Below are 19,363 nucleotides of genomic sequence, written 5' to 3' on the forward strand. Positions count from 1 at the left end.
AAAACATCATCCTGTGCCACTTTACCAAATTTGGTGCTCCTTCTCATTCTAATCTGGCATAAAGATGTACTCCTAATGTCCTAGGATTAAATCACTAACAATTTCCAGGGCATGACTTTGCCTCGCAAGTGGAACTATTAACAAACTGAGGGCTCAGTTTAGAAAGGTAAAGTCCACATTTGTAAAGCGCACAATCACCCGTAAGGGTCTCTAGGCGCTGGGGGCCGTCGGGTAGATTAAGCGAGCTATTGCCCAGAGTCACATGGTGCTGGGCTAACCTGCCGCCGGAGCCGGGGATCGAACCGTGGTCCCCAGATTCCAGCGTCAGTCGCCCTGGCCGCGGCGCCACACCTCTCCCTAAAAGTAAAGTAAAACCTAAAGTCTAACTTTGGACCTAAAGTCTAAGTTTAGATCTAAGGTCTAATTTTATACCTGAAGTCTAACTTTAAACCCAAAGATTAAGTTTAGACTTAAAGTCCAACTTAGATCAAAAGTCTTCCTTTAGTACTTTTCGGTATTCACAAAGGTAATTTACTATTAGTAAGTTTGCTATGAGTAAAACTACTAGTAGTAAACTTACTACTATTAAAATGACTAGTAGTAATGTTACTAGTAGTAACTTACCATTGATAATACTGAAAAGTAGTAAACTTAGACTATTGATCTAAGTTGACTTTTAGTCTAAACTTAGGGCCTGATTATGAGTTTGGCCACTGCCCCATTCTCACACCGCCAAACTTCACCGCCGCCAGACCACCGCATTACAAGTTGTAATTCAGGCAGGCGATCCTATGGCGGCTGGTCCATGGCACTGCCTTTCAAAGGCTCATAGGGTGGCCTTAGAAAGGCAGCGTCGTGGGGCAGCCACAGCACATTCCAGCACTACATTGACTGTAAAGTCAATGCTGTGCAGGAACTGGGCTGCAGAAAGACAGGCACCCAGGCAGCAGGGCCACCCGGTGTCCTCACCGCCACCCATTTCATGGCGGGCTCACTGCCGTCAAAATGAGGGCAGTGAGGAAACTAATGTTATGCTTGGCGGTGCCGCAGCAGCATTTTGTGGAAACAGACCAACATGTCAACACCAACAATCGCAGATCCCTTGAGGTTATCACAGTTCTCTGGAGATCAAACCTCTGTATTCATAATACGGTGGTCATACCGCTGGTGCAGCAGTTCCCGACCACCATAGCACCTCCAGCATGAGTTTGGTGATCCTATGGACCTCCAAACTTGTAATCAGGCCGTTAAAATGTAGGTTTAAATGTAGACTTCAGGTCTAAACTTAGAATTCAGGTGTAAAGTTAGACCTTAGGTATAAAGTTAGACTGTGGTTCTAAAATTAGACTTCAGGTCTGAAGTTAGACTTTTGGTTTAACTTTACCTTTGTGAATTGGACCCTGAGTTTGCAGTTGTTCACTAACTTTTTAATGCATAGCAAACTGGAACCTTCATTCCATGACCGTAAGTAAATTTACTCTATGTAAATGTACACTATACCTCTGTTACAATGTATGTGAGTACACATCAGTATGAGTGAAAATGCTCTTTTTGTGACTGCACAGTGCAAATTTACAATTGAAAACAAGCTTTTGAACACCAAATTCAATTTAGTTTTTTAAATAGCAGTGTGAATCTGACTGTCATTGCATAGCCAATACAATTAAATTGTAACAGACAAGCGCTGAGTTAAATCACACAGAAATATGAACATTAAAATAAAACACACGCACACATGTTACAAAGGAGATCAAGAGAAACACAATTATGCACATGTCACATATTGCAGATCTTTGAGAACACTTTTAGTGTTATTCATTTGCATTCCATTACAAATAAAATGCAATTAGCATTACCTGTAAGCCGCATCATACGACGGGGTTTCTCTTGTTATCCCAAATGATCTTTCATGCTGAGTTGTCCCCTCCCTGTGAGACAAATATAACCAAAGGTTTAAACAGTTATTTTCATCCAGACCCTCAATTTCCTCACATGTTCACATGTAGTCATATTAACTTAATCAAAAGATTAGGAAGAAATATTTTGCATAGTTACTGGTCATTGGCAAGCTAAATAAATTAGACTCTGTAGCTTATTATATATTTGATTTTACTTGGATTAATCCACCAAGTACTTAAATTGTTTGGAGCAACCTAATTTTGGCACCATCCTTTCATGGTGTGACTATTCCATATATGCATTCATATAGTACCATATATTTATGTGCTTTAATGTCTTTAATGTAAGTGGTGTACTTGACCGAAATAATGATGGTGCATTTGTTGTTCAATCCAGATATTTACCTGAGCATGTATACTAATGTTCTCTTTATAGTGGTACCAAATTGCAGTTTCATATATATCTACAATGGAGTAATTTTGCTAACTCTAACATACTCATGTATTCATTTGAATAGTATCCTGCATTCATTTTAAAACTGTATATGTATCCATAATTATGCATGTGAATATTTTTGAAGTGTTTTGTTACGTTAACTTGACCAAAGGCCTTAAGCATTTGGGCTCTGATGTTTAATCTTCATTGTGAAAGCTTGCTTGGGGTGCAATGTTTTCTTACTCTTTGAAGGTGTGTTCATATGATTTCATAGTTAGTGAAAGGCTCATTGTGTATGAGAGATAGTGAGGCTTGGGAGGGAACCCTTGGGAAAGACGAGATGCGCTAATGAACAAAGGGAAGATCTAGAGACGGGGGAATCTGAAGACATCCCGATTTTCGGACCATGAGATGGGAGTATTGAATAACGTTGCCAAGTGTTACTGTGAGAATGTAGAAAAGTACTGGACACATGATGTGGGATTCTTAAATGGTCAGTGGAAGTTTAATTGGTGGTCACACTTTAGCTTTAGTCAGATTCCATTTAGACTCGGAAGGGCACAAAACTCTTTGCTACATTCCTGTTGTGTGGCATTATGCTATGCAATACTCCTGATCTGGGAAACCCCTACAGAAGTCTCTAAAATACTGACACCTTCCTGCTTTAGAGGATCTAATTAGGGTTTCCTAATTTCAATACTACTTAGTTTTGGTTTAGTTGTGGTAATTCAATGTATTCATGTATAGGCAAGAGGACGGAAAATCATATACTTATCACCAGATTTTCTTCCTTATTTTTTGCATTCGTGTACCGAATTCCTTGTATATTTTATGCTTTTGAGGCTAAACTTTGTAAGATGAATTGGAATGCCAGCAGTGATTCTGTATTTTTACACTATATTCTTGAGACTTGTATACATCAGTTTGACTTTGAATTTGTAACAACCCTACATTTATTCCCATTCATCGACTTTTGGGTACTCACTGTATGGTCAAATGGGCTGCACTGTAAATCAAACTTTAGGATGATGTGAACTTCTCTTTATTTTTCAAGCATCTAAAGTAGACATTTGGATATTTGGCTCAATTCTTTGTCAGACTGTAGCAAAACAAGGATAAAATACATTTAGTTATAATAGTTCAGTTCCAATCCCAGCCAGCCTTAGAGCCCATGTTTCTGCGGATAGGCAGAGTTCCAGCATTTCGAGAAAGAGTTGTAACAGTGGAGGTGTGAGTATTAAAGTTTTGCACATTTTAATGGCTTAGAATTAGTTGCAGTTTGGAGGTTGTGTGATGTTTCGTGGAGATTTTTTGAATGTTGTGCAAATGTGGAGTTTAATGTGGAGAACCGAGGTGGCCTAAGATCGCGGGACGATATTAGAAAGTATATAAGGCACTTTATGGTAAATGTCTGCCAAGAGTTAAGACCATTTATCTTTGTGTGTGAAAGAGAGGTGTGGTTGGTGTGGTGGGCCCTTTGTGCCAAGGGACGCTGTACTATTTGGGGTGATTCCCTATAGGTCAAGGTCTCATTCAAGTGTGTCAGAGTAGGTCAGAAAGTGTTATTACAAACCATTTCTTGTATGATTGAATAATGTTGATTTCTTTAGTGAGCAGACAAAGGTATTTGTTGCAATTGTTTTGTATTTGTTTCGAATGGATTATGATTAAGAGAGTGTGTTCATGAGAAATAGGGTGCACTGCTGTAAGGAGCGAGATTGATGTCACTGTGTGCTGCACTGAGATTGGTTGGTTGGTATAAAGCCACACTGTTATTGGTTGTCTACATCATAGAGTGTTGAACTGGTATTGGTCATTGACTCTGAATGAGAATTGTGAGTAAACCATTATTTCCTGCTCTGAATCAAAATGCTATTTGTGATTACTGAAGTTTGTTGGAAAACTAAATGTTTTAAAGTTATACGAGATTTGTTGAGAGGAGATGTGACAATACCTTATTGAGAGGGAAAAGAGGCACCAACCAAAGATACTTCATGTCATTATATTGCAATAAATGTAGGGTTTCCCACAAGTATTTGACTTAAACAATGGCACAAGATCACAGAGAAAGAAGGTGCACTGGCATGTCCATGCTATGGTATGTTCAATGTGAGAATCATTGAAAATTTGAGGAGGATATTATATTAGATGAAAACACAGCCTAGACCTACAAGGATTGAAGCGCTCAATGCTTGGGAGCATGTAGCTCATGCCAGAAAGAAGGAAAGGTATCAGGGAAGAGCTAGAAAGGCAGTGTTTATTTACGCTGATGCAAGCTGGGATGCAGAACAGAGGAATAGGAGAACTGACATGATAGAGGGAGTAAAATTAGACCCCTCATCAACAGGTGAAGAATTTGAGAAAAGGAAAGAGAACAGGAAATATAAAAGGGACAAGTCAAATGAACCAGATCAGATTAGCGAAAACAGTGACAGTGACTCTAGCAATAGTCTTTTAAATGTGTCAGACCGGGGAATATATTTCCACAATAAAATCTTGAGAATGTTGTGTGCAGCTTTAAAAGTTGAACAGAGACTGCATTGTAGCTGTAGACCCGAGGCTTCAGGTCTGGTGGAACAGATCAATGGGGCTTTGAAATCCAGGCTTTCAAAAGTGGGTGCTTCTATATCATTGAAGTGGCCTGAAACTTTGCCTCTGGTGTTGATGAGTATCCCCAGCATACCTGATTGGAGGACAGCATTGTTCCCTCATGAGATCATCATGGGCAGAGCTAAAAGAATGCCAGCTATACCTGCAAATGAGCTTGTGGACATTATTGATGACATGATACTTGATTACTGCAAAGGACTGGCTGACGTGGTGCATTCTGTGTCTCATCAGTTTGAATCTGCCACAGCCCTGCATCAACCAGGAGCAGTCTCATGACTTTACTCCTGGATCAGATTAGCGAAAACAGTGACAGTGACTCTAGCAATAGTCTTTTAAATGTGTTGTTGTCAGGACACCCACCTCCATCTAATGAGACCCAATTAGTGGGAGGTGGAGGCGCTAATGCGAAAGGAATTCCGGAGTGGATACTGCACCGGTGAGCCCTAATGAACTGTGTGCCTCCCTGGGAATATGAATCAATTACCGAAGGAAGAAAATCCAGGGATTTGTGCTGCTGGTACATCAACAACAGTTAATGCTCCAGATACTCTCACTGTTTCGCTTAACATTGGCCCTTTGGTTCCTATATACAAATCCAGTTCTACAGGAAATGTAACACACTATTTGGCTGTTAAAGGCCCCAGAGAATGCTCCTACAACTTCAAACATGGGAAAAATTGTTCCCTTAGTTCCAATTAATGTGAATTCCCTTTGTTGTGTGAGTGCAGATCCAACGATGAATGTAGACTGGGTTTGAACCTCTGAGATAATTCCTGGGATTGTCAGATATGGATATGCTTACCTGGGACCCTCCGCTAAGTGCACATATTAGCATTTTCAGAGGGTAGTACCTAGAATTCCTGGGGTGCAGCATAGTCTCTGCATTCAGGAAATAAATAAATGGTTGAAGGTTTTCAACGCCACTTTGAATGAAAGTGAAAGCTCATATTTGAATTAAGGAATTATTCAGTTATCATTGTGGGTAAGCTTGGTGGATGTAGCCAAACTGAAATTAGAATGGGATGAAATAAGAAATGGAAGTTCGAATTGGCCCAACTAGATACTTACCAAGAAAAGTAACTTTTGTTGATGAATGAGGATGTTACCAGATGGACTAGTCAAGCCTGTAATACATCATATGAATTAGCTCAGAAATATGAGGTAGACCTCGATAGGACTAAAACCTTAAAGAAAATATACTGACTGTTTTAGTGATAAGGACCTAGAGTGTATAAGAATACCAGGGATGAAACAGAAAATTTGGGAATTGATTCATGTTGGAAATGGCCCTTTTTGCAGGGTTATCCCCAAACTTTTTGCTACTTCCTCCTATTTTTTTCTCACCTGTTTGTGTTGATTTTAGGACTCTGGTCACTTTACCACTGCTGATCAGTGCTAAAGTGCATATGCTCCCTGTGTAAAATGTTTTATGGATTGGTGTTTCCATGATTGGGTATTTGATTTACTTGTTAGTCCCTAGTAAAGTGCACTGAGTGTGCCAGGGCCTATAAACCAAATTCTACTAGTGAACCTGCAGCACTGATTGTGCAACCCACGTGAGAAGCCCCAAAAAGGTAACTCAGATCTTCTATTGCAGAATTTGAATTTGAATTTAAAAACATTTATTGAGCGCACTTATACCCAGCGGTTTCATGGCGCTTTAAGGACTACGACCAGCGGCAACAGCAGAAGGACAGACTAGGCAGCAAAGGCTCTGGAGAATAAGAATGTTTTCAAATTTTTCCGGAACTCCTAATAGGAGGATGAGGTTCTGAGTGTCATAGGGATGGAGTTCCAGAAAACAGGTGCAAGGGTCGCGAATTTCGCCCCGCCAGCTTTCTTTTTCTTGAAACGGGGTGTAGCCAGGAGTGCCATATGGGTAGAGCGGAGTTCTCTACCCGGCAAATAGGGCCTGATGGCTGAGCAAATAAACTCAGGGGCAGTGCCCATCCTGGCCTGAAAAGTGAGGCAACCTAGCTTGAATAGGGCCCGCTCTCTCACAGGCAGCCAGTGCAACGACTTCAGCAGTGGGGTAACCCGGTGGGATTTGGGCAGCCCATGGATCAGGTGGGCAGCCTGATTTTGCACTAGTTGCAGGCGGTGTATAGCGTAGGCCGGCGCGCCATTATAGATTATGTTCCCATAATCGAGGCGCGAGAGCGCCATTGCCATCACAATTATCTTAAGTGCAGGGAGGGAGAAGAAGCGGGATATTTTCCTAATTGTCCGGAGGGAGAAGAAACAGGAGGATACCACCGAGCTGACCTGGGGGTGTACAGAGAGTTGAGAATTGAGGAAGATCCCGAGGGTTTTAACTTTAGGAACCGGGAGTGGGGGGACACCAAGTGAAGGGGGCCAAAAGGAAGGGGACCAGGGGCTGCAACCACCTCCTGTCAAGACCAACTCTGTCTTGTCAGGGTTGAGTTTGAGGTGGTTGCAGTTCATCCAGTCCTGAATGAATAACATAACAGTTTGAAAATTCTGGGCAGAGGAGGGGGAATGGGAAAGATTGAAAATTAGCTGGAGGGCATCGGCGTAGTTGAACACCGTGACCTCGAGCTGCTGCAACATAAAAATGAGGGGATAGATGTATAAATTAAACAAAAGAGGGGATAAAGAAGAACCCTGGGGGACGCCGCACTCCACCTTTCGAGAAGAGGCAGCGAAGCCAGTAAGATGGACGGCCTGTGCCCTGTCGCACAGGAAAGATTTAAGCCAAGAGAGGGCTGAGCCCTCTATGCCCGCCGCCTTGACACGGGTGAGGAGGATGGAGTGATCCACCGTGTCAAAAGCGGCGGACAGGTCCAGCAGGACAAGGGCTTGCGAAAGGTTGGTGTCAATACCCTCGCGGAGTCCGTCCATCACTGAGATCACTACCTTCTCCGTGGAGTGCAGAGGTCGAAAGCCCGCCTGACAGGGAGAGAGGCAATGGTTTGCCTCCACATAGGTGCTCAAAGTGCTGGTGACATGTGTTTCTAGGACCTTTCCCAAATAGGGCAAAAGGGAAATGGGGCGGTAATTGGATGGGGATAGGGGATCAGCGCCAGCTTTTTTTAGAATCGGGATAATGACCACTGATTTGTGAGAGCTAGGGACAACACCGTTACTTAATGAATCATTGAGGTAGGTGAGGGGGGGTAGGGCAAGCCGAGAAAATCTCTCTTAGGACGTGGGCGGGACCAAAATCCAGGGGGGAACCCGACTTCACCCGTCGGAGCAGAGGAAGAAGTGAGTCCTTGGTCAGCAGGGGGATACTAGCCAAATTAGAGGCAATTGATGGAGGGGAAGTATTGACAAATGTTGACGAAGGAGGTGGTATGTTAATTTTGATCTGCGCAACCTTCTCAATGAAAAACTCATTGAGCGAGTTGCACAGATGTTGGGAGGGGGGAATCTTAGCCGTTGCTCTGTCGGATGCTGCCAGTTCATGAACGGTAGCAAAGATCTCTTTGGACTGGGACTCCGCCGCTAGTATCCTGCCTGAGTAGTATTCTGTCTTGGCCTCGAGGATGCCTTTTTTATAAGTCTGAAGGACAGAGATATATACAGATTTTAGTGAAGGACAATAGGCTCTCCTCCAGGCTCACTCAGCTCTCCGTGCAGCTAATTTTTTCACCTCGAGGTCAGTGTTGAACCACCTGTTAGCTGCATGGGCCCGTTTGACCGTGATCCGTCTCTGGGGGGCGAATTCATCGCCCGTTTGAGTCAGCCAGTTATTGATGGTTACCAGTTGAGCTGGGGCAGCAAGACCTGAGAGGTCAGGACTGGTCTTGGACAAGGACGAGCAGAGGGACGGCATGTCAGCTTTGCCCCATTTCCTGATCCAGGTGTTCTTGGGGAGCAAGGGCTTAACTTCGGGGGCTAGGGCAAGGGAAAATGAGATAAGTGAGTGGTCCGACCAGGGGCAGGGAGAGATTATGGGGGGCGTTGTGGGGACATTTAGAGCCCAAATTTGGTCCAAGGCATGACCGTGGATGTGGGTGGGGCTATGAATATGAGGTACAAAATTAAGGCTGGTCATGAGATCAGTAAACTCCTTAGAATGGGAGCTTTCAGCAGGATCGTTTGGCCAGAAATTGAGGTCCCCTAAGACTAGAACTGACGAATTGTTTATCGCCAGTGTAGCCAGGTGCTCTTGGAAGCTAGGAATGAAAGATGGGGTAGGTCGTGGGGGACGGTAGATGAGAACGCAGGTCAAGGGGATTTGATATGAGGTCGAGCGCGCCACCAAGTAGTCTACTTCTGGGATTGGGGGGGAGGGGAGCATCTGGAAGTGGAGATCAGCGCGAGCTATCAAGGCCACTCCACCGCCCATCTTGCCCTCCGGCCGGTCCGCTCGGATGGCAGAGTGTGAGGGGGGCAATGCAGCTAGAACGTTGGGCAGGGAGTCAGCCTTGAACCAGGTCTCAGTTAAAAGCAGGAGGTCGGGTTCGTGCGTATCAATATAATCGAATCGCTCGTACTGATGTTGAACAGCTGACCTGGTATTGAGTAGGGACGCCGAGATGTTAAATACCGGTGTATGAGAAGTGAAAGGAGAGAAGGGAGTGGGAGGTGGGGAAGAGGGCAAGGATATCAACTGAGAAACAATATCCGGGGGAGAGCGAGGGGGCGAAATGAACAAGCCAAGGGAAGTCACACAGAAGGATACAGAGGGTAGGATAGAACCTGGGGTCCAGTAGGAACAAAGCTGAGATAGCGAGTAGGTAATCAGATAGGCAGAGTGGGATGCCCCTAGCCCCTGCCGGCCGCGGACGGGCGCAGACGGGCTTGACTCAGGCGCAACTCCGGCGCGCCTTCGTCGCGCCCGCTGCGCTCGTCCGCTGCGCTGACACATGGTGGCCGTTTAAATAGAGGAGTGTGCAGGGTCTGCGCGAAGTTTGTAACTGCCATGTTGACTTGGTGAATACACCCACTTGCCAGGCCCTAAACATTCCCTTTTCTACATGTCAGGCACCCCTAAGGAAGGCCCAAGTAACCTCTGTGGGCAGGGTGCAGTGTATGTGAAAGGTAGGACATGTCCTTGTGTGTGTGGCATGTCTTGATAGTGAATTACAGCCCAATTCATTTTTCACAATTGCAAGGCTACCTATTCCCCATTGGACAGACTGGGAAGTTTGTTTATAACATCTTATAAACATAACTGGCCCTGGGAACTGGCCAAGGGAACTAGGTGGGAAAATCAAGTTCCCTGGCGGGAAATCACACCAGATAAAGCAGAACTGGTTCTGGCTGGGCACAGACACCCTTTGCCTAGAGGATCAAAGGATTTTTGGATACAAATATTGTGGCCCAGACCCCTGAAATTTAGAACTCTTTTGGATCAAGAAGACTGCCAAGAAGAAGAGCTGGAGAAGCGGTGAGGAGGACATACCACTTTGCTGTGTGCTTTGCTGTGTTGGCCTGCAGTGGTTGCTTCTGTCTTGGGCAGTGAAAAGACTGGACTGAACTTTCTGCAATCTGCTTTTTGAGTTTTTCTAAGGGTTTGAGGTAGAGCTTCCTCCCTGTCCACGAAGTCTCAGGAACAATAAAGACTTCAAGCTCTTCTGCCGCAGCATTGGGGACTGTGTGTTTTGTGCTGCAACAGAGAAAAAGCAACGTAATTACGTCTACGATGCCGCTGCTGACTCCGTGTCCTGATGGCACCGCAGAGGGCACAGCAGCAATGCGCACAGTGACATTGGTCTCACCGACGATGCCTGCTGATGCCGCCACCGAGCCGCTGCTCGCACTGCGACCTGTGGGCACTGCATTGCACCTTGGCACCGCGGAAGGCACGCCTCAACGCGACCCTGGTTTCACCGACAACGCCATCCGATACCGAGCCGTTGCTTGCACGTGACCTGTGGGCACCGCACTTCGCACCGCCTCACTTCACGATAAAGCCTTGGTATCCCCGATGACGACGCTCCACTCCAATATCGATGCCACTGCTTGCAACATGGTTCGAGGGCACCTCTCATAAAGTTACACGTCGCATCACCCTCATCCCGCACTGCAGCCTTGGCCTACCGACACCGGTGCCATTAACTCTAGTTCGTCAGCTGACGACAGTGCTTCAGCAACGATGAGGACGTTGTTGCACTGTGACCTGTCAGCACTGTGACAAGCACCACCTTCATTTCACAGCGCGACCCTGGTCTCACCGACGATGACATGTGACGCCGCCATGAGCCACTGCTCGCACCGCGACCTGAGTGCACCGCACGCTTCACCGCTGCACTGCGCACCGCAGCACACGATGCCTGCTGACGCCAGCGCTCCTGACTCCATCAGTGAGGAGATCAACCAGCAACGCGTGTGACTTTGAGGGCGCCGACAACTCCTGCACCGCCTCCAAACCGACACCTGGGGACGCCGTGTTTTCAGAAGCTCAACAAGAGGTCCTCGAAGGTACTGTTTGCCGGTCTTCCTGGCACCATATTTACAACAAGGGGTGGTGAGGGACAGAGTCTCTGAATTAAGCAGAATACTCTCACCCAGTCAAGAGATCAGGGCTAGATCCAACACCGTTTTTTAGCTCAATGCACCATCCCAGTTTCAGAACCTGGCTGTATGCAAATTAGTCTGTCCCTGGCCCAGTGCATCATGGGAACAGGGCAGACCAGACTACAAAAGCCAATTCTTACACTGGGAAGGAAACAAGCTTCCGGGGACCGGTTTCTGGCATTACAGCCGTCTTCGGCCTGGCTTGCTTGAATCCTGATGGTGCAATGAGCAAGGGACTCATGTCTGAGTATACCCTTCCACACTTAGGGTGGACAAAAATATTTACAACAAGGGGTGGTGAGGGACAGAGTCTCTGAATTAAGCAGAATACTCTCACCCAGTCAAGAGATCAGGGCTAGATCCAACACCGTTTTTTAGCTCATTGCACCATCCCAGTTTCAGAACCTGGCTGTATGCAAATTAGTCTGTCCCTGGCCCAGTGCATCATGGGAACAGGGCAGACCAGACTACAAAAGCCAATTCTTACACTGGGAAGGAAACAAGCTTCCGGGGACCGGTTTCTGGCATTACAGCCATCTTCGGGCCGGCTTGCTTGAATCCTGATGGTGCAATGAGCAAAGGACTCATGTCTGAGTATACCCTTCCACGCTTAGGGTGGACAAAAATATTTACAACAAGGGGTGGTTAGGGACAGAGTCTCTGAATTAAGCAGAATACTCTCACCCAGTCAAGAGATCAGGGCTAGATCCAACACCGTTTTTTAGCTCATTGCACCATCCCAGTTTCAGAACCTCGCCGTATGCAAATTAGTCTGTCCCTGGCCCAGTGCATCATGGGAACAGGGCAGACCAGACTACAAAAGCCAATTCTTACACTGGGAAGGAAACAAGCTTCCGGGGACCGGTTTCTGGCATTACAGCCATCTTCTGCCCGGCTTGCTTGAATCCTGATGGTGCAATGAGCAAGGGACTCATGTCTGAGTGTACCCTTCCACGCTTAGGGTGGACAAAAATATTTACAACAAGGGGTGGTGAGGGACAGAGTCTCGGAATTAAGCAGAATACTCTCACCCAGTCAAGAGATCAGGGCTAGATCCAACACCATTTTTTAGCTCATTGCACCATCCCAGTTTCAGAACCTGGCTGTATGCAAATTAGTCTGTCCCTGGCCCAGTGCATCATGGGAACAGGGCAGACCAGACTACAAAAGCCAATTCTTACACTGGGAAGGAAACAAGCTTCCGGGGACCGGTTTCTGGCATTGCAGCCGTCTTCGGCCCGGCTTGCTTGAATCCTGATGGTGCAATGAGCAAGGGACTCATGTCTGAGTATACCCTTCCACGCTTAGGCACCATAGCCAGCCCGCAACACCGCGGTCAGCCAGAACTGTTTGGATTTGTTTGCTCACAACATCATGATAGCCCCAAACACATCAAAGCAGTTGAGTCTGTCTCTATACAGATAAAGCCTAATGTTGTGTACCCAAGAACCCTGAAATATATTCTGACCCCTGAAACAATTGCTGGATTTATTACGGTAATCGAGAAAATTATTCAGCAAGGTATTTAGAAGGAGATTCAGTGTAGCTCATGTAATTAACCCATTATGGGCTTACAGAAGCCCAGTGGAAAGTATTGCGTAGTTAGAACCTCAGAAGGATAACCAGTATTGAGGTTTCTTTAAAGTATCAGGAGTAGTTGAAGCTTCATGCTCCAAGGAGTATTATCTGCTCAAATGGCTGAGTTAACTTTCTTATAAGAGCGTGCTGTGTCTTAGACCAGCAGAGAGTGTCCATTTTCACTGATAATCAGTATGGCTTTGGTGTTGTTCACAATTCTAGACAGTCATGGTCCCAGAGGGAGCTTATGACCTCTTTACAGTCTAACATCCGGAACAGAGAAACAAATGAGGAAGCTTTTTGAGGCATTGCAACTGCCTCCTCAAGTTGCGGTCATAAAATGTTCTGCTCATTGTAATGGGTATGATTATGTGATGGTTGGCAACAGATATGCTGACAAGGTTGCACAGTATTGTGCTCATAATGCTTGCACCTTTAATGGACAGCACACTAATGAATGAACAGCTGGGATCAACAACAACTTTTTGTTAACAAATGCTCATACATGGGAGGAAGTCAAGAGGCTTCAGGAGGAAGTATCAGAGGTAGAACAGCAAAGTTAGATTAAGGTAGATTGTGTCAAGAGTGATGAGGATGATATTTGGGTTTCAGGAGATTGAATGAATACCTGTGTTACCTAGCAGTCTATTGCCACTGTTGGCCAAGCATTATCACAGCCTTACTCATGTAGGTAGAGATGCCATGGTCACGTTTTTTAGACAGGCCTGGTTTAATGCTAGATTTAGATTGCAGGCTGAAGCATTGTGTCACAGATGTTTTATGTATAAACAGAACAATGTAGGGAAAAGAACTGCAGAAACACTGAGCCATATGGGATGATCAGGTGGTCCCTTCAGTTGGATGCAGTTAGATTTATTTACAATGCCCATGTGAAATGGTTTGAGATAAGTCCTGGTTGTTTTGTGCATCTTTTTACACTAGCTTGAGGCATACCCAACCAGGAGGAATGACAGTCTCATTTGAGGGAGTTAACACTTAGGTTTGGCTTTCCGACTTCTCTGGAATCAGACCGGGGAATATATTTCCACAATAAAATCTTGAGAATGTTGTGTGCAGCTTTAAAAGTTGAACAGAGACTGCATTGTAGCTGTAGACCCGAGGCTTCAGGTCTGGTGGAACAGATCAATGGGGCTTTGAAATCCAGGCTTTCAAAAGTGGGTGCTTCTATATCATTGAAGTGGCCTGAAACTTTGCCTCTGGTGTTGATGAGTATCCCCAGCATACCTGATTGGAGGACAGCATTGTCCCCTCATGAGATCATCATGGGCAGAGCTAAAAGAATGCCAGCTATACCTGCAAATGAGCTTGTGGACATTATTGATGACATGATACTTGATTACTGCAAAGGACTGGCTGACGTGGTGCATTCTGTGTCTCATCAGTTTGAATCTGCCACAGCCCTGCATCAACCAGGAGCAGTCTCATGACTTTACTCCTGGATCAGATTAGCGAAAACAGTGACAGTGACTCTAGCAATAGTCTTTTAAATGTGTTGTTGTCAGGACACCCACCTCCATCTAATGAGACCCAATTAGTGGGAGGTGGAGGCGCTAATGCGAAAGGAATTCCGGAGTGGATACTGCACCGGTGAGCCCTAATGAACTGTGTGCCTCCCTGGGAATATGAATCAAATACCGAAGGAAGAAAATCCAGGGATTTGTGCTGCTGGTACATCAACAACAGTTAATGCTCCAGATACTCTCACTGTTTCGCTTAACATTGGCCCTTTGGTTCCTATATACAAATCCAGTTCTACAGGAAATGTAACACACTATTTGGCTGTTAAAGGCCCCAGAGAATGCTCCTACAACTTCAAACATGGGAAAAATTGTTCCCTTAGTTCCAATTAATGTGAATTCCCTTTGTTGTGTGAGTGCAGATCCAACGATGAATGTAGACTGGGTTTGAACCTCTGAGATAATTCCTGGGATTGTCAGATATGGATATGCTTACCTGGGACCCTCCGCTAAGTGCACATATTAGCATTTTCAGAGGGTAGTACCTAGAATTCCTGGGGTGCAGCATAGTCTCTGCATTCAGGAAATAAATAAATGGTTGAAGGTTTTCAACGCCACTTTGAATGAAAGTGAAAGCTCATATTTGAATTAAGGAATTATTCAGTTATCATTGTGGGTAAGCTTGGTGGATGTAGCCAAACTGAAATTAGAATGGGATGAAATAAGAAATGGAAGTTCGAATTGGCCCAACTAGATACTTACCAAGAAAAGTAACTTTTGTTGATGAATGAGGATGTTACCAGATGGACTAGTCAAGCCTGTAATACATCATATGAATTAGCTCAGAAATATGAGGTAGACCTCGATAGGACTAAAACCTTAAAGAAAATATACTGACTGTTTTAGTGATAAGGACCTAGAGTGTATAAGAATACCAGGGATGAAACAGAAAATTTGGGAATTGATTCATGTTGGAAATGGCCCTTTTTGCAGGGTTATCCCCAAACTTTTTGCTACTTCCTCCTATTTTTTTCTCACCTGTTTGTGTTGATTTTAGGACTCTGGTCACTTTACCACTGCTGATCAGTGCTAAAGTGCATATGCTCCCTGTGTAAAATGTTTTATGGATTGGTGTTTCCATGATTGGGTATTTGATTTACTTGTTAGTCCCTAGTAAAGTGCACTGAGTGTGCCAGGGCCTATAAACCAAATTCTACTAGTGAACCTGCAGCACTGATTGTGCAACCCACGTGAGAAGCCCCAAAAAGGTAACTCAGATCTTCTATTGCAGAATTTGAATTTGAATTTAAAAACATTTATTGAGCGCACTTATACCCAGCGGTTTCATGGCGCTTTAAGGACTACGACCAGCGGCAACAGCAGAAGGACAGACTAGGCAGCAAAGGCTCTGGAGAATAAGAATGTTTTCAAATTTTTCCGGAACTCCAAATAGGAGGATGAGGTTCTGAGTGTCATAGGGATGGAGTTCCAGAAAACAGGTGCAAGGGTCGCGAATTTCGCCCCGCCAGCTTTCTTTTTCTTGAAACGGGGTGTAGCCAGGAGTGCCATATGGGTAGAGCGGAGTTCTCTACCCGGCAAATAGGGCCTGATGGCTGAGCAAATAAACTCAGGGGCAGTGCCCATCCTGGCCTGAAAAGTGAGGCAACCTAGCTGGAATAGGGCCCGCTCTCTCACAGGCAGCCAGTGCAACGACTTCAGCAGTGGGGTAACCCGGTGGGATTTGGGCAGCCCATGGATCAGGCGGGCAGCCTGATTTTGCACTAGTTGCAGGCGGTGTATAGCGTAGGCCGGCGCCCCATTATAGATTATGTTCCCATAATCGAGGCGCGAGAGCGCCATTGCCATCACAATTATCTTAAGTGCAGGGAGGGAGAAGAAGCGGGATATTTTCCTAATTGTCCGGAGGGAGAAGAAACAGGAGGATACCACCGAGCTGACCTGGGGGTGTACAGAGAGTTGAGAATTGAGGAAGATCCCGAGGGTTTTAACTTTAGGAACCGGGAGTGGGGGGACACCAAGTGAAGGGGGCCAAAAGGAAGGGGACCAGGGGCTGCAACCACCTCCTGTCAAGACCAACTCTGTCTTGTCAGGGTTGAGTTTGAGGTGGTTGCAGTTCATCCAGTCCTGAATGAATAACATAACAGTTTGAAAATTCTGGGCAGAGGAGGGGGAATGGGAAAGATTGAAAATTAGCTGGAGGGCATCGGCGTAGTTGAACACCGTGACCTCGAGCTGCTGCAACATAAAAATGAGGGGATAGATGTATAAATTAAACAAAAGAGGGGATAAAGAAGAACCCTGGGGGACGCCGCACTCCACCTTTCGAGAAGAGGCAGCGAAGCCAGTAAGATGGACGGCCTGTGCCCTGTCGCACAGGAAAGATTTAAGCCAAGAGAGGGCTGAGCCCTCTATGCCCGCCGCCTTGACACGGGTGAGGAGGATGGAGTGATCCACCGTGTCAAAAGCGGCGGACAGGTCCAGCAGGACAAGGGCTTGCGAAAGGTTGGTGTCAATACCCTCGCGGAGTCCGTCCATCACTGAGATCACTACCTTCTCCGTGGAGTGCAGAGGTCGAAAGCCCGCCTGACAGGGAGAGAGGCAATGGTTTGCCTCCAATTAGGTGCTCAAAGTGCTGGTGACATGTGTTTCTAGGACCTTTCCCAAATAGGGCAAAAGGGAAATGGGGCGGTAATTGGATGGGGATAGGGGATCAGCGCCAGCTTTTTTTAGAATCGGGATAATGACCGCTGATTTGTGAGAGCTAGGGACAACACCGTTACTTAATGAATCATTGAGGAAGGTGAGGGGGGGGTAGGGCAAGCCGAGAAAATCTCTCTTAGGACGTGGGCGGGACCAAAATCCAGGGGGGAACCCGACTTCACCCGTCGGAGCAGAGGAAGAAGTGAGTCCTTGGTCAGCAGGGGGATACTAGCCAAATTAGAGGCAATTGATGGAGGGGAAGTATTGACAAATGTTGACGAAGGAGGTGGTATGTTAATTTTGATCTGCGCAACCTTCTCAATGAAAAACTCATTGAGCGAGTTGCACAGATGTTGGGAGGGGGGAATCTTAGCCGTTGCTCTGTCGGATGCTGCCAGTTCATGAACGGTAGCAAAGATCTCTTTGGACTGGGACTCCGCCGCTAGTATCCTGCCTGAGTAGTATTCTGTCTTGGCCTCGAGGATGCCTTTTTTATAAGTCTGAAGGACAGAGAGATATACAGATTTTAGTGAAGGACAATAGGCTCTCCTTCAGGCTCGCTCAGCTCTCCGTGCAGCTAATTTTTTCACCTCGAGGTCAGAGTTGAACCACCTGTTAGCTGCATGGGCCCGTTTGACCGTGATCCGTCTCTGGGGGGCGAATTCATCGCCCGTTTGAGTCAGCCAGTTATTGATGGTTACCAGTTGAGCTGGGGCAGCAAGACCTGAGAGGTCAGGACTGGTCTTGGACAAGGACGAGCAGAGGGACGGCATGTCAGCTTTGACCCATTTCCTGATCCAGGTGTTCTTGGGGAGCAAGGGCTTAACTTCGGGGGCTAGGGCAAGGGAAAATGAGATAAGTGAGTGGTCCGACCAGGGGCAGGGAGAGATTATGGGGGGCGTTGTGGGGACATTTAGAGCCCAAATTTGGTCCAAGGCATGACCGTGGATGTGGGTGGGGCTATGAATATGAGGTACAAAATTAAGGCTGGTCATGAGATCAGTAAACTCCTTAGAATGGGAGCTTTCAGCAGGATCGTTTGGCCAGAAATTGAGGTCCCCTAAGACTAGAACTGACGAATTGTTTATCGCCAGTGTAGCCAGGTGCTCTTGGAAGCTAGGAATGAAAGATGGGGTAGGTCGTGGGGGACGGTAGATGAGAACGCAGGTCAAGGGGATTTGATATGAGGTCGAGCGCGCCACCAAGTAGTCTACTTCTGGGATTGGGGGGGAGGGGAGCATCTGGAAGTGGAGATCAGCGCGAGCTATCAAGGCCACTCCACCGCCCATCTTGCCCTCCGGCCGGTCCGCTCGGATGGCAGAGTGTGAGGGGGGCAATGCAGCTAGAACGTTGGGCAGGGAGTCAGCCTTGAACCAGGTCTCAGTTAAAAGCAGGAGGTCGGGTTCGTGCGTATCAATATAATCGAATAGCTCGTACTGATGTTGAACAGCTGACCTGGTATTGAGTAGGGACGCCGAGATGTTAAATACCGGTGTATGAGAAGTGAAAGGAGAGAAGGGAGTGGGAAGTGGGGAAGAGGGCAAGGATATCAACTGAGAAACAATATCCGGGGGAGAGCGAGGGGGCGAAATGAACAAGCCAAGGGAAGTCACACAGAAGGATACAGAGGGTAGGATAGAACCTGGGGTCCAGTAGGAACAAAGCTGAGATAGCGAGTAGGTAATCAGATAGGCAGAGTGGGATGCCCCTAGCCCCTGCCGGCCGCGGACGGGCGCAGACGGGCTTGACTCAGGCGCAACTCCGGCGCGCCTTCGTCGCGCCCGCTGCGCTCGTCCGCTGCGCTGACACATGGTGGCCGTTTAAATAGAGGAGTGTGCAGAGTCTGCGCGAAGTTTGTAACTGCCATGTTGACTTGGTGAATACACCCACTTGCCAGGCCCTAAACATTCCCTTTTCTACATGTCAGGCACCCCTAAGGAAGGCCCAAGTAACCTCTGTGGGCAGGGTGCAGTGTATGTGAAAGGTAGGACATGTCCTTGTGTGTGTGGCATGTCTTGATAGTGAATTACAGCCCAATTCATTTTTCACAATTGCAAGGCTACCTATTCCCCATTGGACAGACTGGGAAGTTTGTTTATAACATCTTATAAACATAACTGGCCCTGGGAACTGGCCAAGGGAACTAGGTGGGA

At 46.4% G+C, this 19,363-nt stretch overlaps 1 protein-coding gene across 1 annotated transcript in view; it reads right to left on the reverse strand.

The window, feature by feature from the left end:
- The window catches only part of LOC144772890 (acetylserotonin O-methyltransferase-like), a 685,677-nt gene that overhangs the window by 193,828 nt on the left and 472,486 nt on the right, over positions 1-19,363 (reverse strand). The window contains exon 4 of the mRNA XM_078657556.1: positions 1,857-1,928. Coding sequence (XP_078513682.1) covers positions 1,857-1,928 — 72 coding nt within the window. The remainder of the gene's footprint in view (positions 1-1,856; positions 1,929-19,363) is intronic.

This window comes from Lissotriton helveticus, chromosome 8 (assembly GCF_964261635.1).
Source record: "Lissotriton helveticus chromosome 8, aLisHel1.1, whole genome shotgun sequence".
Taxonomy (NCBI): Eukaryota; Metazoa; Chordata; class Amphibia; order Caudata; family Salamandridae; genus Lissotriton; species Lissotriton helveticus.